The sequence below is a fragment of the Chenopodium quinoa genome, unplaced genomic scaffold (genome assembly GCF_001683475.1).
Source record: "Chenopodium quinoa cultivar QQ74 unplaced genomic scaffold, ASM168347v1, whole genome shotgun sequence".
Lineage (NCBI taxonomy): Eukaryota > Viridiplantae > Streptophyta > Magnoliopsida > Caryophyllales > Amaranthaceae > Chenopodium > Chenopodium quinoa.
This window is the reverse complement of record NW_018745523.1, coordinates 1735111-1760565: the sequence shown is the minus strand read 5'-3', so window position 1 is coordinate 1760565 and position 25455 is coordinate 1735111. Positions and strand designations below refer to the sequence as shown.

The window sequence follows — 25455 nt, the reverse complement described above, 5'->3', positions numbered from 1 at the left end:
AAATATACCGAATAACCTTCAATATCTATATAAAAATACACAAATTAAGAACTCATTACATACGAATATATTATACTACCTCCGTTAACAGTTATATGCAACATTTGTCATAAACGGATGCTACCTATTATTTGCAACAAAAGTTTTTTTTCCTCTTTTAGTAAGTTTTTTTGTATAAAATGACCAAACTGCCCTTACTTAACCAACCTACTCCCTTAATCATTTCACTAACCATACACTATTATAAGTTTATAACCTAACTTAATCATCTAATCTTAAAAATAAAAAAATCAGATCTTAAAAAAAAAAAAATCAAATCAAATCTCAACATTCATCAAATTTCTCTCTCCTCCTTCATCATCAAATCTCACTCCTCTTTCATCTTCCCATCTTCTGTCCAGATCTGGAGGTAGTCTCCCGTGATTTTCGTGGGTGTGGTGGTTGTGGGCGGCACGAGCTTCGTGAAGGTGGTTTCGTGGGTGTGGTGGTTTTGTGGGTTTCGTGGGCGGATCTACGTGACGATAGTCATGGGTCTGGGTCTAGGTTTTGTGGTGGTTGATTTTCGAGGGTAGGAGGCGGCGTGGTGTTGGGTTTCGTAGGGTAGTGGATGGCGTGATTTTCGGTTTCGTGGTGGTGGTTTAATTAGAATTAATTCGATCAATTCCCGGTGGTGGTGGTGGTTTAATTGGCATTATTAGGGGCTTTTGTGGTGGTGGGTTTTGGTTTGGCGCATTTTGTTGGGTTTGGTGGTGGTTTTCGGTGGGTTCGTAGGTGTCGGTGGGTTCTGGGTTGTCGGTGGGTTCGGTGGTGGTGGTGATCTTTGTGGGTTCGGTGGTGGTGGTGATCTTGGTGGGTTCGGTGGTGGTGGTTTTTAGTGCTGGGTTTGGTGGTTGTTCCGGTTATTTGTGGTTTATTTTTAAATGGATTAGTGCTTAAGTACATGCCCTTATATATCAATAATCTTGTTTTAAAACTTTTGCCTAGGATTCCGTGCTACCCCCCTTTGTTGCAGATAACTGTTAACGGAGGTAGTACTTCATATGAGACCGACTATTATTGTAAGCCTCAAGTAGAATTCTCTTATAAGTAGAGGGGAAATTGGGGATCCTACTTGCTTGGGATGAGAATCGAATCCCTCTCACAAGGATGAAAGGAGAACCTCCAACCAATTAGCCTAACCTTGATTCTCCCGAAGATACCGTATATCTTATATTCTTATGTAGGTTAGTATGGGATATCTAGGGTCTAATCTCTTTAGTTTATCTTCAGTTCAGCTCAGCTCAGTATAATTCTTAATTTTCTTTTCTCATAAAATATTCAATTCAGCTCAACTCAGCTCAATTCAGTCAATCAGAACAAACCCTTAGGGCCTGTTCTCATTGACTGAACTCAGCTGAACTGAACTGAACTGAAATGAATATTTTATAAGAGAAGGAAATTAGTAGCTGAACTGAACTGAACTGAAATGAGCTGAGCTGAGCTGAACTAAACTGAGCTGAACTGAACTGAATTTCAACGTAAGAGAACAAGTGGTAATTTTATAAGTCGAAACACAAGTTGTGAAATGCACCTAAAATTCACGTGCCAACCCATGCCCTTATTATTCAAAGCACATTCCCCCTACCCTTAACTCCACAACAAAATCCTTTTCTTTCTCTCTCTATCCAATGTCCATCCAACTCATTCCTTCCCTTCTGTCGCATATGCCTTTAAATCTTTAATCCCCTTTTTTTCTTTATTTAGGATATCCTCTCTTCTTCACCCCTAATTTATTATTCAAACCCCCCCCCCCCCCCCCCACATTTAATTATGTTACCTTATAATCCCTTTTCTCCTTTGTTTTATCCCAAGAGTCACTCTTTTTTATGCCGAATATCCCTCTTTTTATTCCTAATTTTTCTCACACTTTTTATTTATTTATTTAGTCCTACTATTTCAACATCCACCTTTATAAATACCCCTCCTAAAATTCGTTTCTTCTCATTTCATTACACACAACTACCAAATCCAATACAACTACACATAAAAATGGCCGTGAATGTGAGAAGGTGTAACAAACGAGTAACGGACCCTTTCAATGAAAAAGTCCGTGCTAGAATTTTTAGTTCTATTAGTAGTACCACTAGTAGTAGTGGGAGCGAACACGACGCCGAGACCGACGTGGTGTCCGACTCCTTCTATTCTCTTTCCTCTTCCGCTTCTACCTCTCCGTGCTTATCCCACCTTGTACAAAACTTTCTCGAAAACTATAATTCCCCTTCTAATAACACCACTACCACCACAGCTGACCCGTTCCACACTCGTGATTCGTCCGACTCCGAATCGGAGGAGCACCTACAATCAGACCCGGTAGCAATGATCCGCGACGTCGTTAACCCGATTATTTGGAACATTGCGGATCAATTCCGAAACCAGCTTCTCTCAAATGTAATGAAAGCAACTGAGATTTTCTCAAATTTTCGAAGCAAAAACAAATCGATTTATAATCGGAATTTAATGGCGTACCTTCGAGAAATCGGATACAACGCCGGAATTTGCAAGACAAAATGGGACTCCTCCGCCGGCGGAACCCTAACCGCCGGAAACTACGAGTTTATCGACGTAATCCGGCCAAATTCAACAGTTAGATACATAATCGACGCCGAATTTTCCGGCGAATTCGAAATCGCAAGAGAAACAGAAAACTACAGAATACTACGAACATCATTACCTAGGGTTTTCGTCGGGAAAGTTGAAGATCTGAAGAAGATCATACGGCTATTATGCGACGAAGCTCGAAGATCGATGAAGATCAACGGCCTTACTTTGCCGCCGTGGAGAAGGAATCGTTACATGCAGATAAAATGGCTTGGTGCTTATCGTCGGACGACGAATTATTTGCCGTCATCGACGGCGGATTCTTCGGCGGCGGCGTCGAAGTTTGCCGTGAAATGTCGGTCGGTTGGATTTGATGTAAACGGTAACAGTGGCCGGATTTTATTTCCGACCAGAACACGATAATTTAATTTAGTTTAGTTTAATTTAATTCGACTGGGTTGATTTAAATTGTTTAATGGCGGATTATTGTAGGTACGGAGTACAAAATTTTTAATTAGTATGATTGCGGTGAAATTTTGACATATGTTACGTATTGTTTTTGTCTTTGTTACTCGTAACTTTTTACTCACCCATTGTATGATCGAAAATTTGAAATGCATTATATAATGTGTATACTCTACGTACAATTGCAACAGTTTCGTCTTGAGTGGATTCATTTGAATTTTTTTTATATCATTGCAACAGTTTCGTCTTGAGTGGATTCATTTGAATTTTTTTTTATATCAAGTGCGTTTATTTGAAATAATTCGAAATTTCTCTTTTCATGTGTGTTAAAAAACTATTACGCATGAGTTGTTTAACTGTGTTGTAACGTGGCAAATTCAATGGGACATGCCGAACATCTATTATAGAGCAATTTTAATGAAAGGATATTGGCGTGAGAGATATAGATAAAAGGATAAGGTGGAAGATGATAAGAAATTGGCGATTATAGCAAGGAAAAAATTATTGAATAAGTAAGGGTGAATACTTAAGTTACCATTTTAAATCTCTCGTTCTCTCTTCCTTCCTTTGAGGATTTTCACCATAACCATATTCAAGGTAAAATTGAGGCTACTCGTATTTTTTTTTTATTATTAATTTTTTTAATTTATGTGGCCATATCGTACAACAATATAAGTACACAAGCAATAAAAAAAAATAATTGTAAATGATTTGTAATTTTTTCTAGTTAAAGGTATACTTTATCTTTTCACCTTCCTTCCCCTCCCCCCCTTTAACCTTTTTTCTATTATGCATGATAGATATTGAAGACCATTGCTGGTATTTCTTTATCCACTCCTCCAATCGTAGTTAGTCTATTCACTCGGGCCCAAATGAAAACAAATCAAGAGTGGTTGTGGAGAAGGACTTATGTTCTTATTTGAAGTTATTACGCCTTATTATGATTTATATAATTACCTGTAATTTAAACTTTAATACTCCGTACCTCTTATTAGAACTTAAAATAGTTAAAATAAGTAAAATCTCAACCCTAAATACTTGAAACTTTTTAGGGTTGAGATTTTACTTACTCTTTCTCCTATTTTAAGAGTCTAACCTATTTATGTGGTAGTTGGGATGTTTTATATCTGTGAAAAAGTCTTGGTAAAGAGTTTCTTCTTGCATATAAAAATAAAAATAAAAATAAAATTTTACCATTTAGAATTGTTTATTAAGAATTATTGATAAGAGGGAAATATGTGAATTGTGTGATGCGGAGAATGAAGCATGCAATTTAGTATGCCAAGACACGAAACTGAGTGGAAACAACAAACCAAGGCGGATGTCACGTGGGAGGATGACTTGTAGCTTTCAATAGCATGAAAATATGAAATCTTAGCCATTTAAGAAAATTTCATAAAGTTATTTTCTTTGGATAATCTTTTTTTCCTTTTCTATCCAACAACACATTGCACATGTGTCAATCTTTCTTATGGCCTTTGGCATTTTTTAAAGGTCAATTATGTACTTAACCCTTTTTTTAATTTATATGATTGATAGTATTAGAGTATCGTATTATACTAATTAATTCAATTCCCACCTTAGCTTGACCCCTCCCTAGCTTTGTGCTTAACTATGCATGTTACTTAACCAATCAAATCAACTTTCAATATTGTGTTGTCTTCTATAAATGCTTTGTTTGGTGATTAATTGATAGATTCACGTTTAATATCTATCCTAATCTAGACCTACCGACTAAAATTTTAATTAACTTGTACTCGCTCCATTTTTTTTAAATAACAATGTGTTTTTATATATATTTTTAAACAATAATAGTAGTTTTTTTTTTAACTATTGCGGTAAATTTTTTAAGTGAAAAATGATTATGCTTAATTTATTGATTAATGAACAATACGCTTAAGAGTATGTATATACTATCACTTTCATTATCACTTTCATCGCTCCTATTTTTTAACTTCATTTTAACTTTTTACGATCTTCAAAATCAATACTTTTCATACTTGACATTATTAAACAAAATACTTTAATAATTTGACAACAAATCTAACATGCAATGCAATTAAAACTATAATACTTAATTATAATTTCTCATCAATAAGAAAAAATCAATAGTCAAACATAAAAGAATTTGACCATGCAAAACTAATAAAAAAGTCGTCATGTATGAGACATTGGCTTAATCAAGTATTAATTTGAACGTATATTAAGCTTAATACTTGTATGAAATAGGACCACATAATTACAAGTACAAGAGAGAACTCGTAATTAGTACTCCGTAGCACACACAAAGAAAAGTAGCTAGATAGGTGGTTGGATAAGCTAAAGGGGTGAGTTTTTGGGGATGAGATTGGGTCAGATAACCCATTTTCTCTCTCCTCAATTGGGCCCATTACCCGGGCCCATTTGGGTTTTACTCATATTTATCACCCTTTCGTTTCTATGTCTAGACATGTCTTTTCCTTACAATTGATTGCAATTATATTCTTCATCATATCTTTCATATGATGGATATGACCATTTAGGTGAATTATCTAGAATATATTAGATAGGTTTAAATGATTTTGATGTTTTTGAAGAGATTGTCTATTTTTATATGTATGGTATTTGAAATTATTAAGGCAATAATGTACAATTTAAATTTCAATATTATTGGTGTTAATTATTGCACTATTTGGTTTGATATGATAAGATTGCAAACATTTGTAAAACTAATTTAAAACCTAACATAAATTGTATTTATGTTTATAATATAAACAAGATAATATCTCATGTTGTACTTATGGTCTACTTAGACTACTTTATATTAATCATGTCTATGTTAGCTAGTATTTTATTGCCTAATATTGATCATCAAGTAAGTGACATGATCATGAATTTATAGTATGAATAAGTAATATAATAGTCAATATTGATTTTCCTTGACGATTTAGAATTTAAATAACAATTGTTTCTTCTTGAAAATCAATAAGAGAGTTAAGAGTCAAACGAAAGATTTTTATGGGAGTTGAGAGAAAAATTTGACCAACTCCAACGTCTCTTTTGCCTCCTTATTATACGTTATTCTATGATTTCTATCTTCTTGTCAAGCATATATAGCTAAAGATGTAAGATTGTTCGATCATCTTCAACAAAAAATTCATATCATATTTTTTTTTTATTATAAGTGTTACTGATTTGCAAATGACTAGATTAGTACTATTATTAAAGTATTAAATTTTGATGTATACGAACAAATTAAATAATTTCTTATTCTAAGCCTAGTTGATGCTAATAAGATTTTGTGATTGATATGGTTCATGATGGTGGATCATGTGATGTTTAGTCCCTTGCTTTTCTCTCACTCTTTAATTTCTTTCTCTTTTGATGTTGTTTCAATCATGTGATGAAATTGTGCCTCGTCGCCCTCCCCCTTTTATTTCGTTCTCTCTTCTCCATTTTATTTTCTCTCACGCAATCTCTTCATTTAAATATTAAATTAATTTCTTAATTTTGACAAAATTATTACAAACAAGAATAAATATATATTCGTCATATTCCATTTTCTCCGTGCTGTACGTAATACTTGTTTTACAATAAAAAATGATGATTTAGGTTTTGTGATTCTATGTTATGCATTCAATTCTTTAGCTTATACAAAGTATTCTAAAAACAACTATCAAATTTGGCAAATGATTTTAGAGCATTTACTTTATTATTAGTTGTTGGCTTTTAGGTTGTCAACATGATCAAACAACCCAAAAAATGTGTTCATGCATGGTGAATAACTAAATACATTATAATTTCTTCTTGAGTATCATAATAAAAATAAGGAAGATAGTTTAAACTGCTTTCGGCTATCCTCCGAAATAGAAGTATTAAGTTTGGTAATACCATCTACATATCATCAACTTTTACCTATAACTAGATAACTAGCCCTTCTAGTCATGTAACCAACAATTGTACAATCATTGTTTTAATAAATATTTTTATGGATAACCACGTACTTTTAATGTGTTTTATTAATTCGATTTGCATTTATTTGAATTTTTTAAAACTTGTGAATTTATTTTAATTGTTAATTATACTTGAGTAACCTTTATAAACCTATATATAAATTTACTTCTAACTTAATGAATTCGGCCGCACTAGAACAAGATAGCCAACACATACATATATATCACTAATAATATTTCAAATTGATCATAATAATAATAATAATAATAATAATAATAATAATAAAATATATAAGCAAAGCAAACTAACAAGCAACCATTAGCTCGCAAACAAAAACAATTCCTTATTGGTGCCAATTACCAAGATATCTAAATACTTCTATTTATTAATAATAGTATTATACATTATTAATTCATGGAGTTAATATAAAATATTTTTAAAAATTATTGTTCAAACAAAAAATATATTACCACCATTTCATATTATTTGCAACGATTAGACATTTTTTCTCTCTTTTTTATATCAAATTATTACAAATAATATAAAACGGAGGTAGAATATAAAATAAGTTATACCACGGATTGAACGCGGCGAACAAATAGATAGAGAAATGATCTTATCGACAAAGATATCCGAAAGGATAAGAAAACATAGGTGTTACTAAACAATTAAACTAATACTAATCAAAAGACCAAGAGAATAACACCATTAAACTACTTAATCGATCTCATTAATATTATAATTTAATCATATAAATTGTTTTAGTTATTTCATGGTAGTTACTAGTACGAGTGCACTGCGTGTGTAATGTATCATAGGAATTTGCCTTTTACGGGTTGCGAAAGCGGAGTAGGTTGTTGTTAGCTTTTGGTCACCTGAGTGGGGTTCATTCAAATTCATTCATTCAACTTGATAATTATTTTTCAAATGTTTGTAGTTCTCTCTTGTCAACAAGTTTGTCTGTCATACATTCGAATGTATCTAGACTTATTATTTCTAAAATAGAGTTTTTAACTTTGGGGTATGTGTTGATTTACTGAACTTAGATAAACTGAATTAAATAAAACTGAACTGAATTGTTTATGAGAAAAGGAAATTAGGAAATGAACTAAAATTAAACTGAAAAAAACAGATCCTTTATCTCATTACCATAGTCTATGTTACTTCAACTCTTTACTTATTTTTATTTTTTTTTTGTATTGGATATTTGACGCTTTAATAAGGGTTCAAAATTCTCGTTGGACATTACTACTTACACTTCAATTATCTTGAACCTTGACGTATCAAATGCTTTAGATAGGTAACATTTTAACCACACCCAATACTTGTATCCGTGTCCGAGTAATATAGACCATTCTCCTTTCTTATGACAAGAAGCCCTAAAATTTCTAAATCTATCTCTTTACAAACTAGTGCTTTTTATGTGTGGCTGGCCACACCCCACACCGTATGGCCCGATTTACTTATACGAATTACTTATTCAGGGGTTATTCAGTCAGTCAAGGGTTACTTATAGGGGTTACTCAATCGGTTAAGGGTTACTTATAGGGGCCGTTACACAATCGGTCATGGATTACTTATAAGATTTACTCACTTGTTCAGGGGTTACTTAATCATAGGAATATCTCCATGAGTAACCCTAACCACACGGTGTGGCTATCCATATATATATAAAAACTTGTTTAAACTTTAAATGCACCTAACTTTAGATACACCCTTCGCAAGTATATAACTAGTCTAAGTAATACTGTACTAGGTCATCCTCCCTCGTCTCTTGACTTTTGTTTAGAGCTATAATAAGAGTAAAAAAATGGAAGCGAACAAGTATCATAGTCACATAGCCACGTAGGGTTGGTTGATGAATAAAGAGAAAAATGAAGTATCTTTAGACATTATGATGGGTCGATTGAAGGAGGAATATAAGTTAGGTTTCATTGATAGGAATAATTTTGTATGTACTTTTAATATAATTCTTTAACAGATGTATGGATTGAAGTGAATAATATTCGTGTTGTTGGGTCTTTCTTAGCACTTTGTTGGTTTTTAACCAATTTATCAACGTGTGTCATTTAAATAGGATCTTAATAAGTCTTTCATTTTTTCTTTTTTCCCCATTCTAGTACTATCATATTGACTTTTACTGTTATACATTCGTTTTATTACTATATCTTTTACTTTATACTTTTGTTTTGTTTTTTTTAAAAGGTTCAATTAGTGAAATCCTTGATTATAAAAAATCACTTTTGGTTGATGTAGCCGACTCCACTTATGGAATTAAGCCTTTGATTGATTGATCACTTGTGATGAATTTGACTGATAGAATAGTATGGAAAATGGGCTGGGGCCTGGGGGTACTCTTATGCTGCACTGTTGGAGACTTATCTGCCGGGTTCTCCAGGACAGTGCTCAGCGTGGGATGGCGGGTGCTATATATAGCGTATTAAAGCCTGCTGACCAGGTCTGAGTGTCTCAGACCGCCTGTGGTGCTGCTACTCGTCTGCCTCGATTGTTGTCTCGGTTTGTTTTGTGAGCCATTAAGGTCTTATATGTCAGTTGTTTTTGTGAACTGTTAAACATCGCCCGCAAATTCCTACATAAAGCCCACAAAATAAGAGTGAAATGACACTTTTGCCCTCAAACTAAAAAACACAATTTCTCTCTCTACTCTGTACTTCCACTTTCTCTCTCTAAATTATTTCCCGAGCTATGTCGAGGCGGCCCGGCAAGGAAGTGGCGGCTCCGGCGGTGGGCGGAAGGCGGTTTGCCGGCGAGAAGGTAATTTTTGTAATTTTTGTAATTTTTTTTTTAAAAAAAAAACCTCCAGCGACGGTGGGGCGCCAAGGCGAGACGCCACCACCACGGAGGAGGCGCCTAGGCAGGACGCCCGTACGGTGGAGGCGGCGCCTAGCCCAGACGCCACTACCACGGCGGCGGCGGATAGGCTAGGCGCCACGACCGTGGTGGTGGCGTCTGGGCTAGGCGCCGTCACCACCGTACGGGCGTCTTGCCTAGGCGCCTCCTCCTTTTTTTTTTTTTTTTTTAATTTTTTTTGTTTTTTTTTAATTTTAAATTTTATTTTCGAAATTTTTTTTTTTTTTTTAAAAATTTGTTTTTAATTTTTTTAAATTGTATGTTCCCTTTTTTTTTTTTAAATTTTGTTTTTTTATTTGTTTTAATTTTATGTTCTATTTTTTTTAAAAAAAAAAAATTGTTTCTGGTTTTAATTTTTAATTTTATGTTCCTATGTATTGTTTATATTACATGTTTATATTGCATATTACATGTTTTGTTATTTTGTGTTAGGCATCGTATTTTCGTTCTGGGGCTGGGAAGAGTATGGACATTATGAGAAGTACGATCAACTCAATGGAGAGCTCGGGGCCCAGACACGTTAGATCCCGTGGTATTTCGGCCTCGGCTCGTAGAGAACGGGTGCACTATTCTGAGGATGATGAAGATGATGATGGTGATGAGGAGGAGGAGGAGGAGGATGCAGATGAGGATGTGGACGATCAGAGTGGACCATATGATGATTACGGTCCATTCAGTCAGAGGCTTGATGATGTGTATGAGACGCGTAGGGTAGACGTGCGTAAGGGTAGAGATGGTAGATTTGTTAGTAGATCTGGCACATCATCTGCGTCCACTATGTCTGCGGTTAGCAGAAAACGGTCGAGGGCCGTTAATGATTCTTGGGTGGTGAGGGGCGAGGTGGCTGGGGGACCTATAGACGGGAGTGTGATTCCTAGCTTTCTAGGACACATCGCTACCCGTATTTGGGAGGACCAAGAGCGGGCTTTGGATAGCGGCATTTTGAAATGCCAAACCCGGGAGAGGACTTGTAACTTCTTGTGTAGTTGGGCTGAGGCTTGGCCGGAGGAGAGCGAGATGGTCGGCCGATTGAGGGGCACTAGAGTGAGCCACCTTCCTGCCACCATGCATGAGAGGATTGACTCGACGCTGATCACGGCTTTCGTTGAGCGATGGCAGCCGGACACGAACTCTTTCCACCTTCCGTTCGGTGAGATGACGATCATGTTGCATGACGTCGAGGCCATCCTTGGGATTCCCGTAGAGGGAAACCGAGCATCTGTTGTCACAGATGCGGATCAGGCAGATTTATTGGCGGAGCTGTTGGCGGTGGATAGGGCTGCGCTGTACACAGCGGCACTTGGTGTGTGGGATCACGGCGGTGTTAAGATCGCAGCAGTTTTGCAGCGATGTTTGCACCCCACTTCACGTAGGACGCAGGACACACAGCTGGCTGCATATGTTTTTCTTAGAATTTGACATTATATTTTTAGTTTTTATAATTTTTATTTTAAGTTGTAATTAGTGGGCATACGAAAATTAAATACAAGTTCACATTTAAATGGGAAAACTAAATACGAAAATTAGAATCCGAAAATTAAATAAATGGGAAAAACATAGCAATAACAATAGAAGGTCACATAGAAAAGGCAACTAGATTGTTCCACTGCTGCACCCGGTCATGATATAGCGCATCCCAGCCCTCTACGCTTGCTGTACGAATGGTGTACCACGTTGGTATGATCGGTGGGACCGGAAAATCGGGTGACAGGTCCAGTCGGATGAAATGTCTGTATGACGGCCCCAGAAATCCAATAGCAACCTCTCTTACCGGTCTGGTGACGGTCTCACGCGAACACCAAGGCAGAACCGTGGTACATGGATAGTAAGCACCACCATGCAAACCAAGGCCGAAATGCATCACTGCACACTTGTAGATGTTTGCAACGGCGAAGAGATCAAGTGGCGCGTCGAACCAATGATTTTGACCGCAACGTCCTCCTCCCCACCGGATACGCTGCAGAGACCTATCCAAGTCCTGTCCGTACACGTGGCGATAAACAGCTCGGTTTGAGGCGATTTCACTGTACATCAACTGACGCACTAAACCGTAGTTGTCTTCACCCATCTGAAACACATCAGCCACAACCCGAAATCCGCAGTTACCATCTGCAACCACATCATTCCACCCGTCGAGGAACGGCATCATGATGTTAGGGATCCTGTCTTTATATGGAAAATGTTCAATGTCCATTCTACCTGTTGCACACATCAAAAAACACAATTAACAAGTCAGCAGAAAACTAAACAAACACTCTAAAAAGTAAATTAAACTAAAGTACCGTACCGGTGCCGGGCATATTCACCGACGAAGAAGTTTGACTACCACTTGATGACGATGTACGACCACGGCCACGACCACGACCACGACTACGAATGTACTCAAACGCACTCCTTTCCCGCCGTGGTTGTCGGCCCCGTGGTCGCTCGACCCCCTCAGGTTCCTCATGATCCAAGCACGACGAGTTGAACATGTCATGAAGTACGTGGGTAGCACTACGAATGATTGAAGGGTGGCTGGAGGACACTTGGTCAAACATCGAACGAAACTGCTCCAACTCCTCCTGTTCACGGTTGACTGTCTGTGGAACAGCATGCTCTCCGATAACGAGCGTCCGCCAGAATGGATGAACCTGATCAACATGTAACGACGCCCTATCTTGCGTAATTACGCGGTGAATGGTGCATGCACAAGGTAGTCCATGAGTCACCGATATAGCACATCCGCACCGAATAGCCACTTCATCACCCAACTCCCTCATCCTGGTGTGCTCGCTCAGAATCAACCCCAAGCAGTAGTGTGACACACGACCATGGAGAATCGTAAATATGAAATGGCTATACATCGTGCCATGTCGCCGTCTGGAGTCCTCGAGAGAGTTCTTGATGCCGTTCCTCTGAGTATCAATAGCCTTGTTTATTCTCTCGAACAGTGTATCCAGAGCAGAGGTGGAAGAATCAATCCAGTCCTTCAGAGCTCTATGAGCGCTCTCAACTCTACATGTAGTAGTGTTTCCAAAATGAAGAACTTGGTTTGTCCAACATTTGACAAACTTTTCCCTCTGAGGCACCCACTGCTGCATCACATAGTCTACGATTGCCGGGCACCATTGGTATGCATCCTTGAAGTTATCCAAGGCTCGGTCGTACTCTGCTTCCGTGGTAGCTTGCAGGATCTTCCGCCACTTACCATTTACCAATCTCTCTGCTGAATCTAAGTTCTTGTTGAAAAGGTTGTAGGCTTTGACTTTCACGCAGTTGTTGATGTGCCATGTGCACAGTAAATGGCTCGACTCCGGAAACAGCTCCGCTATAGGGGCAAAGAGACCTCCCTCACAATCGCTGACGATGGCCGATGGCTGAACACTTGGGCCGATGTAATTTCTCAACTTCTCCAACACCCAACGGTAACTCGCAACCGTCTCATCCTTCATAACTGCATAACCAATCAAAAAGTTCTGGTTCGTTGGAGTCATCCCAACCATCTCAACCAGTGGAAACTTATACTTGTTTGTCTTGTACGTTGAATCGATCAGAATCACAGATGGCCAAGACGAAATCATATCAGCACAATCAGGATGCACAAGGAACAAATGAGTCACCTCCGATGTGTCTTCATCAGATTCAAACCAGTACAGGTAACCACGTGCTTGTGCCTGGTGTAGAAGCTGCTGTATAGGGTTCCTTCCCTCTGACCGTTCAAACCTCAATTTCTGTCTGACGTTGTAGATGTGTCTTCGGTTTGGCTGGTCTTCAGGAAATTTCTCCAACACAGATGCTAATATTTTAGCAGGCTTCACTTGAGCATCACTCATTTCTTTTACAATTAGTTTCGCACCAGGACTTAGGCCACTTAACTGTCGATGACCCACTTCATATGCGATCATCTCATGGTTGTGATACCCCCATTTACCGTAACTCTTCACTTCCCAACCGTCACCCCTTTGTTGTTGTCGAACCTTTACTCTGAACTGACACCCACAACCTTTCCGCTTTGTATCAAACCGAATCGCTTGACTGAAATCTCGTTCCTCCATTTTGCGATAACGGTCGCATCTCAAAATGCGATCCATTCTACCATCCCGTTGAGATTTATGAGTTGCTACTACTAAACAAAAACCTGATCTAATTGCAACATGTTTCGCCCAATCAACCGCTTGTTGAGCATCTTCGAACAGACCATCGTGTACAAAAATCCCACTATAATCATTTCCGTCTCCACCATAATCCTGCAACAATAACATATAAATATAATCACATAAGATTAGATTAAATTAATACATTTGACACAACATTAGCACAAAAGCAAAAACAATAATAAAATATAAACAACAAACAAAGAAATAAAAAACATAAACAAAAAGTATTCAAAAAAAAAAAAAAAAAACAAAACACAAAAATAAAAAACATAAACAAAACTTTAGATTAAATAAAAAAAAAAAAAAAAACCAAAAAAATAAAAACAAAAAAAAAACATAAACATAAAAAACATAGCGATCAAAAACACAAAAATCAAACACAAAATTTTACATTACATTTTAAAACAATTAAAAACAAAACAAAAAAAAACCAAAAAAAAACGAAAAAAAATTGTAACACAAAAAAAAAAAAAAAAAAAACAAATTTTAAATTAAATTAAAAAAAAAAAAAAAAAAATGCAGTGGCGCCTAGCCAGGACGCCGCTACCGTGGCGGTGGCGTCTAGCCAGGACGCCGCCACCGTGGCGATGGCGCCTGGCCAGGACGCCGCTTTCATGGTGGCGGCGTCTTGGCCAGACGCCACGGCCACGGTGGCGGCGTCCTGGCCAGGCGCCATACCTACGGAGGCAGCGTCCTGGCTAGGAGCCACCACTACGGTCACGGCGTCCCGGCAGGACGCCAGCCGCCAATTCGTGGTTTTAGATGGCTTCGTACCTCCTTTTCCGGCGTCAACGGCGTCTCTCCGGTGCATCTAGCCGACGTTGAGGGCTCTTCGGTTTCACTCGGCGATCCAGTCCTGCTCCTCATTTTTGGTGAGTGAAAATTTTCATTTTCGGTAAAAATTAAAACAAGGGCAATAATGTCAAAATTTTTAAAAAATGTGGGCTTTATGTAGAAAAACGCGGGCGATGTTTAACAAGTCCCTTGTTTTTTCCCCTTTACATGATGCTAATATGTTTTTGGTTTCTTTGCCTTTTCTTTTTCCTTACTCCCTTTTCTAATTATACTTACAAGCTAAGAGGTACACGCAAAAATTAGAAGGGAAAAAAAAAAAAAAACTTAAGAGCGGTTTTACAGTTGAAGATATATATTTATGTGAAAGAAGTGGAGCAGTTATTATAGGGTAGTTATGATAGGTAGTTTTATTTATTTATTTATTTAAATATGGTTTATGTTTATGGGTAGTTATGATAGGATAATTTTTTTTTAATAAAAAAATAATTTTTAATTATGGGTAAATAATGTAATTTTTAAAAAATAAAAGGGTATTTTAGGAAAAGCAAAATTTATCGACGAAGAAGTGCTTTCTCTTTATATAGTACTATAGATCTTTCAAGCATTAAGTGATAAATTTCATATGATAAGTTCAGCAAATTGAAGAAAATAAAGCCTAAGATGATAGTTACTGCTTCTTTTAGCAAGTTGGCATTTGAGACTTTTGTACGCCTAAATTGAAAATGGTGGATCATTCTACAAAGAAACGGAGAACATTAAAGAGCAAATTACTAGGAAGAAAGTTTTAGGGTTTACATGAAGGTTATAAGGTTTATATCCACCGACATTTTAATTCCGGTCTCAATATTCCTTTGGGTCTAAACGAGCCTACGTGAATCTATGCGTGAAAAAAAAAATAAAAAAAAAAAATCAAGAACAACCAGGGATTTGTAGAAACGTAGAATAATAAGATGAGGATTTAGCCTTTCATCTCTACTGGATGATGATTTCGAGCTTAATAGTCGATAACTCGATATATGAGATGTATGAAAGATATAGGTATGGAAGTAATGAAACTATGCTGCAACATTGAAGGTGTTCAGAGCTGCAATAGACAAGAATGATGACGCGGAAATTGAAATTTCATGGAAGATATTTTAGCAACGAGGAAGGATGTCCAAAGAATGGTAGAAAGAAAAGGGGTGATTCAATGCGATGTTTTGAGTAGTGACATTGACAGAACTACAGAAGTGAAGGTTTGCAAAGAGGAGACGAAAGAGCGAAATTCAGAGTGTAGTATTTTTTGTTTTTTTTTTTAATAGCCGAGTGTAGTATCTTTGATCAGGGTTTACAAGGCTTGATTATACGAGTCTGTTAGGAATACTAATTCACATGACAATTACACTCTAACCAACTCTCTAAAAATAGAAAATCTCTAATCATAGGATAACAACATCAATAGATAGCTGTATAATTATTTAATTACTGATTAATACTCCATATTTGATTAGTCTCTCAGTTAACTGATTAATACTTCGTATATAAGTATGTGCCAAATAGTTCTCAAAAAAGATTACGAACTGACCGTTCATATGGGAATGGGAACCAGACGTTCCAAAAAATTAATATGTAAGCAATCTAAGCATAAAGCATTCCTGTTCCAGCGGTAATTTACATGAGATTCGAACTTTAATTCTACTTAGGGCTGGTTCACATTTACTGAACTGATTGGAATTGAACTTAACTGAATTGAGCTGAAATGAATATTTTATGAAAAAAAGAGATTAAGAACTGAACTGAAATTAAGCTGAAATTAACATGCCCTAACTCATTTAAGAGAAGAATTTTGGAATACATACATAGAACAACTATTGGTTAAGGTTCTTAACAAAGGAGTAAACAGAAGAAGACCATGACTATTTAAACTATAAAGTTCTAAATCTTCTAATCAGTCCCACATAGTCTTAAACATAGATTTTTAAACAGTAAACATTATGCTATCTCAGTCAACAATAGTTACATGTACTGTTTATTGGATGTTCAAAGGTAGTAGTCACCTAATCCGAAATAACTTCCTCAGCCTCTCTATCAAATAGAGTAAGTTACACTTCGACATTTCCCATATTTTTCTATAATCTATAGTCCTTAATAATACGGAGTATGAAGAACTTAAAACGTACGAAATCTAATTACGGCGGATGAAACGTAACTCTAAATGCAGGAGCTAGTGTATCAGATGTAAGATTACAGAGAGATACATCATGACCCTTGCCAATTAGGTAAAGAGCTGAGCATCCTTCATCCTATTCCAAACTACTAGTGTTTCAAGTCCGTGTAAATGCCTCGTCATCCTCGTATACTATCACGATGCCATACGAAATTCTAGCCTTGTATACTAATTTCTACTTAAAGGCTCTAGAAAATCTCCCATATGCATATTTCTTTTTGGTGCAAAGGAGACTTCAACAGTTATATTACTTCTAAGTAATCACACTTGAAGAATAATCCAACCCCACCATTTCCCAGGAAAAAGATCAGTGAACTCTAAGCCAAGAAATCAAGTATGCATATATATCCATTTTATGCAAGCTTAACTAGCACATAGAACTTGCTAAACCTCTAATAAAAAAAATTAAACCTCAAAATATTTAGTTCTTGGCATGTCATCTCATACTTCCTCTTTGTTAGCTTCAAATTTTGCTTAGCAGACAACGATAACCTCCAAGATATCTGCCCAGCAGCCACCACAACTTCGAAAACTTGTCACAACACATTTTTCATCAATGGCCTTCCTTGCAAGAACCCAGCAAATATAACAGCCTCTGATTTCAAAACCTCATACCTAAAACAAGCTGGGGATACCTTTAACTTTCTCCGCTCCTCTACAAACATAGTGACTGCAGCCGAATTCCCAGGCCTCAACACCCTGGGCCTCGGATTGGCTAGAACTGATTTGGAGGTAGATGGTATAGTGTCCCCACACTCTCACCCTCGGGCTGCAGAAATACTCTTTGAAGCCAAAGGGGCTGTGACAGTTGGGTTTATTGACACCAAAAACCAGGTGTTTCAGAAGGTTCTAAAAGAAGGTGATGTGTTCATTGTCCCAAAGAGTATGCTCCATTTCTGCTTCAATGCTGGATTTGAGTTTGCCACCATTTTTCTGTCCTTAACAGCCAGAACCCAGGTCTAATTGACATATCAGGGGCCGTGTATGGTTCTAGCTCTGAGGCTGCCATAAAAATGAAGGAAAGAATGGTATCTTTTTCTTCTCAGAAGGCTAACTATGACTCCTCCCAAACAACATTTTCACAACATACAGAATTATAAGATGGGCTTAACTGCATTGTATATTAATCATCTTGCGTTTCTTTTCTTGGGGTGTGCTTGTGTGAAAGTGTGCATCTCCCAATGTATAGTATAATTATGGCTTTAAATTGTAAGGTTGAATCTGTATGCCTAATTACATTTTTTACAGATATAAGAGGACACAAATTTTTTACTCTCTGTTTCTTCCATACTAACATGACATTCTCCAAACCCATTTTGCAGCATGGTTATGGAAGATAATGAAAAGTAATGGCTCAACTCTGGTAAGAATATCTACAAAGTAATTTATGTGCACTTGCAGATACCCCCTATTAAACTCGGTGAAACAACTATAAGCTCCTCTTAACCCTCTCCAAATCTCAATCAGGGGCATGCTGTGACTAAATTAATTTACCTGATTTGATCAAAGGGCTAAATTTTATTTTAGAGTTGTTCTACTTGTACAGGTAAGCGTGCAACAAAAAAACACATATAGCACTATAGATACCAATGAAAGAGAGCTCCATTGACTATGGTACAACATGGTATGAACCTTAAATTGATACAACACTTGCAACATCAGACTCAACCAAAGAATTTCTACAACTATATCTAATCCTTCTATGTGTGACTTAAGATTCATTATCATAAACTTTACCCCCAAGTCTTGGAGAGTTGGAGGTGGCATCGTTGTCAGAAAATCTCTCAAAAAGTTGCTAATTTTTATATAAAGATCTATCATACTTGGTATGTTTACCTTCACCCTAACTCTAACAACTAAAAACATTTTTTTTTTCAAAAATCACAAATTGAGGGAAAACAAAAGGGAAAATAGCACCTGTCACCATCACTGATTAATATTTTTTGTTAAGCAGACACATTAAGGCTTATGCCCACATATTAGCCACTAAATTAACAGTTCTAACCATCGAACTTCTATTCAGAAGATGACCAACAGCAAATATCAGAATAATCACAAAGATGGATACCAACTGAAAAGATCTGAGGAAACCAAGTTGAGCTTAATCTCAAACTTACCAGGTCAAGACTACAAAAAAAACAAAAAGGCAATATAAACATCTTCATTCAAGTGTTTCAAGTAATTCATCTTATTTGAAAATAAATAAACACAACTAGCCAAAGTAAAGGCCATATGTACAGCAATGTCCATAAACACTGGTGTACTTGATCAAAAGTAATGACAAAGCTTTCGTCTTTTTACCAAAAAGAAGCAACAATACATATTCAACTTCACAAAGCGAATGAATCACAATGATGTATAAATCCAAAGTCACTCATAGGATGATTAAGAAAATTAAAGAATTCCGATTGATTCTAACAAGAGATCGGTATATGCTTTTATTTGAAACATACAAGCTACTCCAGCTAATGAATGAGAATTTTCTTCTACAAAGAGCGAACTGCCTGAAATCACACAGCTGTAAGATAAAAACTCAGTAGACTAACCTCAGCATTAAAAGATTATGTCCTCATCTCTCACCGAGCCAGCCAATATATCATGAGCTGCATTGACTGATATTCCTCTCTGCAAAGAAATTCTTTCCACTACCTGGTCCTCCGCAAAAAGCTTTGCAGCTGCAAGCTGTTTCTCAATCTCCTTCTTCTTGAAACCCTGAATCTTCTTCAACCTGAAAAAGTCCTCTCTTTCCAGCTCATCCAACTCTCCCTTGATGTAACTAATTGTGTTTTCCAACCTTGGTTTCACAACATTTTCCAGAGCATTCACCCTACGGTTTGTAGTCTTGATAGCTTCATCAAGTGTCAAAAATGAAGTTTGAAGAGAAGCTAGCTCAACAAGAACCTCAATGGCTTTTATATAGGCGCCACGGCACAACTGCACTTGCTGGCCACCTCTAGCCAATCCAGTAAGATCATTTTTGGTGTCTCCCTCTGTGAAGTACTCAAACTTAGGGAGCTTCACCCCAGCAACATTTTCTTGCCGAGAACGAACCTTAAGGGATGCATTTTGGACATTCTCAAGGACAACATGTTTAATATTATCTCCAGCAACATATTTGGCTTCAGTTAAGGAAAATGCAGAGTCTTTCATAATATCCCCCATAGATTCCTTTGTAGACACAATCTTCTTAAGAATGGCACGGAACTGCACAGTCAAAGCATCACTCTTCTTCTTCAAGAGAGCATGGCCTCTTGTAGCACCAATAAGACGGGCTTTAATAACCCCAAGCACGGTAACTGTTGGCACGACATTGAGACGCTGGCCTGAACCCGCCATCTTAAGTTATACAGAATTTTACAAGGCCTACATTGTTCGAATTAAGGCAATCAGGGTACAAATAAACATCAATTATCGGTTTTCGATTTGATAATGTCTCCCAAGATCTATACTTGCATTCATATCTTCTTCCTAAACCATATACTCTAGCTAAGATTAAGGGTTTTACATAATAATCCATGAAATCATTGATGATGCTAGACCAAAATACAATTATAATCAGACAAATTTAAACATAAACATTGCGGTGAAATTATAGACACCCAACATAAATTTATCCAAATCATCCCCAAATCAAATCAATCATTAAACCTAACCGAATCAACAAAATAACACAATCACAACCCATAAACTAACTAATCAAATTCAATACGATCAACAAATTTAATTCAATTCCCACAAATTCTAAACCGACAATGAAAATTGAAACTAAAAATTACAAACCCTAATTCCCCAATAGATCAAACAATCAATCAATGAACCTAGTAGCGAATTAAAGAGGGGTTTCAGTGGGATCAAATCATACAAAAATTGAATTCGAAAGAGTTAAAGCAAAGAGAGAAATTGAGAAAAGAAGGAAATTACCTAACAGCGGAATTGAATTTCTGGAAAGTTTTGATCTTGAAATCCTGAAATTGGGGGAAAGAGGAAGGAGGAATTGAAGAAGACGAAAGAGAGTTTGGTTGTATGTGAGTGATGATCTGGGTTCTGCGATTTGGTTGAGGAGGTGTAAGACAATGTTTTTTGTTTTTTTTTTTTTTTAACTCCTTAATTGACTTAATCATTGATCTCTCTATTAATGAAGAAGTTAATCCATTGTGGTATTTTCCAAATACTCCCTCCGTCACTTATCTATGGTTACGTTTAGTATTTTACGTACATGATTATTAAGAAGTATAAAATTTTAGGGATAGATAATTACTCCGTATATAATTTTAATTGTTACGAGTGTGAGTTTATAAAAACAAACAAGAATAGGTGATAAAAATTGATCTCATAATCTCATAAAACTCTAAGATGTCTCTCATTCACTCAAAATACAATTATGATATAGTACTTTCTTTGTCATTTGTAATTGACATGATTTTTCTATCACGTTTGTCAAAGTACAAGTTCAACAATTAATACTAATTATATAAATATGTTTTATCAAAATTATAGATAACAAAATTTTGTTAAAGGTTAGTTTTTGGATAGTGTTGTCAAAAGTTAAAATGTTTAAACAAAAGAATGCAAGAAGTGGATGATCAATTAGTTTTGTTGATTAAAATTTTAAGCAATGGTACTAAAAGCTTAGGATAATCTTGTCTACATCATTTTTCCTAGGCTTTTTAGAGTTTTATGAGATTATGAGATCAATTTTTATCACCCATTCTTGTTTGTATATTTGGCTATATATATTTTATAAAACGGTATAATTAAGTTTGGAATTTATAGCCAAATTATGCATTGATCAATGCCATAACTTCTTAATATTTTTTTATAGCTACATTTATTGTTTATATTGGAATTTACAATCTAATCTAATATATATATATATATATATATATATATATATATATATATATATATATATAAAGGGGAGTTTTTTCCCGAGTTTTTAGAGAGCCGCGTATGATTTAATTTTCTTAGCGCGCCATATAGGATTATAAAGGTAAGTGGTAGCCAATTAAATAAGAGATTATTAATTTCTTTTACAATTAAAGAATTCAAATGCCACGTAAGTAAAATTGGCGAATGAGATTTTAAAATTTAAATTAATTAAATACAAAATATTATCTTTTAAGATTAGGAATTTTTATCTAATATTTTAAAACTAATATAATAGCAATTTTAATCACATAAATATGAAAAATATTTTTTGATAAAAAAATACTAACAAACCGTGCATCGCACGGGCTTCATCTAGAATTATAAATCTTAGTAGTAGCCAATTAAATAAGAGATTATTAATTTCTTTTAGAATTAAATAATTTAAATGTCATTTAAGCAAAATTGGCGAATGAGATTTTTAAGTTTAAATTAATTAAATATTATATATTATCTTTTAATATTAGGAATTTTATCTAAATATATAACAAATTTTAGGCTCATAAATACAAAAAAAAACATTATTTAAAAAAAATCAAACAAACCGTGCATCGCATGGGCTTCATCTAGTTGTAATTGTACTATTGAATAATGAATATACATTGCAAAGTCATGATTTGTTTTGCATGTCAACGAATTGGTGCCACTTTTTTTTTGTTACAACGCGGTCTTAGGATCTGTTCTGATTTACTGAAAACAACTTAACTGAATTGAACTGGTTGGGGCTCAACTGAACTGAATTGGATTGAACTGAACTAAATAAAGCATAAGTGAATTGTTTATGAGATAAGGAAATTAGGAAATGAAATGAAGTGAACTAAACTCAACTGAATTGTTGGAACTGAACTGAACTGAATTGAATTGAACAGAAATTAAGCTGAATAGAACAAACCCTTAATATATAGTTTTTTAAAAAATGCATAAATGTGCTCATTAAATTACTAGTTGAACGCTTTAGACATCTAAAATATTGGCAGTTACATATATATTTCTACGTGAATCATCTAGTCAAATAATGACAATGACATTACACTACACTACATCATAACTAAGCAATTATTTTTTTATTTAAAAAAGTTATTAACCCTCGTGTTAGGCCCGGTTCTTTTGAGCTTCTGCGCAGAGCAGGACAGAGCAGAGCAGAGCATATTTCAGCAGAGTAGGGCTAGGCTTCTACACACTGCGGAGCAGAGTAGAGCATAGTAGGGCAGGCAGGGCAGGGAAGAGTAGAGCAGATTTCAGCAAAGGAGAGCATAACACAGCAGGGCAGAGCAACTCTAAAAAACAGGGCTTTAGGCAGTTGCCACGCTTTGAAATACAGTATGTTTTCTTATCTTTAGGACAAAAATTTGCTAAGCAAGATGTAATAGGTTCAAGAAGTATCATGTCAATGGAGGAAAAGCTTGTCAAGCAAGATGTATTAGGTTCAAGGATGACAAGGGCTTGTTCCAATTTACAGAAAATAACTAAGCTAAACTGAACTGATTGGAATTGAAGTGAAATGAATTGAATTAAGTTGAAATGAATTTCTTATGAGAGAAGGAAATTAGGAATTGAACTGAACTGAATATAGTTGAAATAAATTGTTTATGAGAGAAATAAATTAAGAACTGAACTGAGTTGAACTTGGAGCTGAACTAAACTCAATGGAGCTGAATTGAACTAAACTGAACTAAAGTGAAATTAAGCTAAACGGAGCATGCCCTAAGTCTAAGCCAATTTAGATATTTTTAAAACTTAGTACCAATTAATAACTCTCTCTCCCTAAAAATCGGCTTCCATCATTTCATGTGGCTATCATTTGTTATGCAAATGCAAATGAAGGTCACACTCTAAAAGTAATAATGTTAATACCCAATATATCCTCACCACAATTCAAATGCTTCTTATGAAATTTTTTACTCAATCCCTAATCTCATGGATGTAAAGAATGGAATCCCGACCCTCTAGTTTGCATAACTATGATATGTTTGTGTAATTATTAAGATTTCTTTAAACCCTCTCTCGAAAGAGGTTTGTGATCATGCTCTTTTCTCTCCTTCATGGGCGGTTAGGCTAGAGATTTGTGGACATTGGGCCTAGAAGTGAACATGGACATTGATTAGTGGGCTTGTCAAAGTAACTTGGACCAATGAATTGGATCAAAAAAAGACAAAAATCAACAAGGCAAGGCAAGGCAAGGCAAGGCAAATTGCAAATATATGAGGCCTAAGATACTTCTAGTCTAGTATGCTATAAAGCCTATAATTATCAACCTTGTATAAAATGAAAGCAGGAATTAAAAAAAAAAGTCATAATACTCATGCATGAAGACTACTTTGTCACCTAAAACCAAAACCTCTCTATTCATAATTTTATACTTCCTCCGATTCTATATAGTTGACATGTTTAATTTAGGCACATATATTAAGGAGAGGAGAGAGAGTGAGAGAGCATGAAAAAGCAAGTGAGGTAGCTTGTGAATGCAAGGTAAAAAATTTACCCCAAAAGAAAACGTGTCAACTAAAAAAAATTCCTAAAAAAGAATACGTGTCAACTAAAAAGAAACGTTGATAGTATAACGTAGAAGAAGTATTATAAACACTATTCTATTTGGTGAAACGATGGTCCTTAATCTAATTTATAATCCTCTCGTGTTGTTGAGTTTTTGCATTATTCACATAATCTACTCTTACCGATATTATTGATATATACATAAGAAAAAATAAAGTCATGTCAATACTTGTTGAATTGCTTCAATGTATAGTTTTCCAGTGTTAACTTTTTTATAATTTAATATACTTATTGCTAATTACATAAATAATTGGTCTAATATAACATACGTGTCCGGTTAAAATGGGGTACTTAAATATAAGAGAGAGAGTTATAGGAGTATCAATACGTATTTAGTTAAAGTGAGACACTTAGAAACTACATTGAAAATGGAGAATCAAGGTAAAAAGCTCGACATCGTTTCCTTAATATGCTTGTTGTTTCAATTTGACCCTCACCGTAACAAATTATTATGCATGTTTTATTTTTTTTTTAGGAAAAATTGATTCTAATAATCCCACCTTTCGTCGGTTCGCTATGAATAATCCCACCTTTGAATAATCTAATAATCCCACCTTTATAAGGCATTCTCTTCTATTGGTCCTTTGTGACCGGTAACCTATACATTAGGTTATTTTTTTTTTGGAAAAAATTAAGTGACACGTGTCACAAAGTGATTTGGTCAAAAAATTAAAAGAAAATTACAAAAAAATAAAAAAAATGAAATAGAACCCAGGCAACCAACCCTCACAACACCGCCCCTTCCGTTAACTGACCTTCCGGCAGCCCCCACCTCCATAACCGGAAACCGCCTGTCGGCCCTCCCCACCACCCACTCATCGAAAAGTGCCTCCCCTTCCCCTAAAACCACTCCAATTCCCACTCATCTTCCCCTAAAACTACCCCATTGCGACTAATTAATTTGAATTTAAACAATACGAAACCGTGACTGAGTTGCTGCCTACCCACGTTACTGCCACTACGGAAGCTAGATACGCAGCCACCACAACA

At 35.8% G+C, this 25455-nt stretch overlaps 2 protein-coding genes and 1 pseudogene across 2 annotated transcripts; 2 read left to right on the top strand and 1 right to left on the bottom strand.

Moving 5' to 3' along the window:
• Positions 1 to 1537: 1537 nt before the first annotated feature.
• On the top strand, positions 1538 to 3210 carry LOC110715588. The gene has a single exon (XM_021894177.1). The coding sequence runs from the start codon at positions 1810 to 1812 to the stop codon at positions 2998 to 3000; it is 1191 nt and encodes a 396-aa protein (XP_021749869.1). The 5' UTR covers positions 1538 to 1809; the 3' UTR covers positions 3001 to 3210.
• Positions 3211 to 15904: 12694 nt separating this feature from the next.
• Positions 15905 to 18275, top strand: LOC110715449 (annotated as a pseudogene).
• An 852-nt stretch (positions 18276 to 19127) lies between these two features.
• Positions 19128 to 21185, bottom strand: LOC110715352 (V-type proton ATPase subunit D-like). The gene is made up of 2 exons (XM_021893913.1): positions 20908 to 21185; positions 19128 to 20349 (listed from the first exon to the last, which is right to left on the bottom strand). Exon 2 carries the CDS (start codon positions 20320 to 20322, stop codon positions 19540 to 19542), a length of 783 nt encoding a protein of 260 aa, XP_021749605.1. The 5' UTR covers positions 20323 to 20349; positions 20908 to 21185; the 3' UTR covers positions 19128 to 19539.
• Between the last annotated feature and the right edge of the window lie 4270 nt (positions 21186 to 25455).

What these genes read in the sequence shown, in the direction of transcription:
- LOC110715588 (XM_021894177.1), top strand. Translation starts at nt 1,810, where the DNA reads ATGTTACCTTATAATCCCTTTTCTCCTTTGTTTTATCCCAAGAGTCAC.
- LOC110715352 (XM_021893913.1), bottom strand. Translation starts at nt 20,322, where the DNA reads ATGGCGGGTTCAGGCCAGCGTCTCAATGTCGTGCCAACAGTTACCGTG.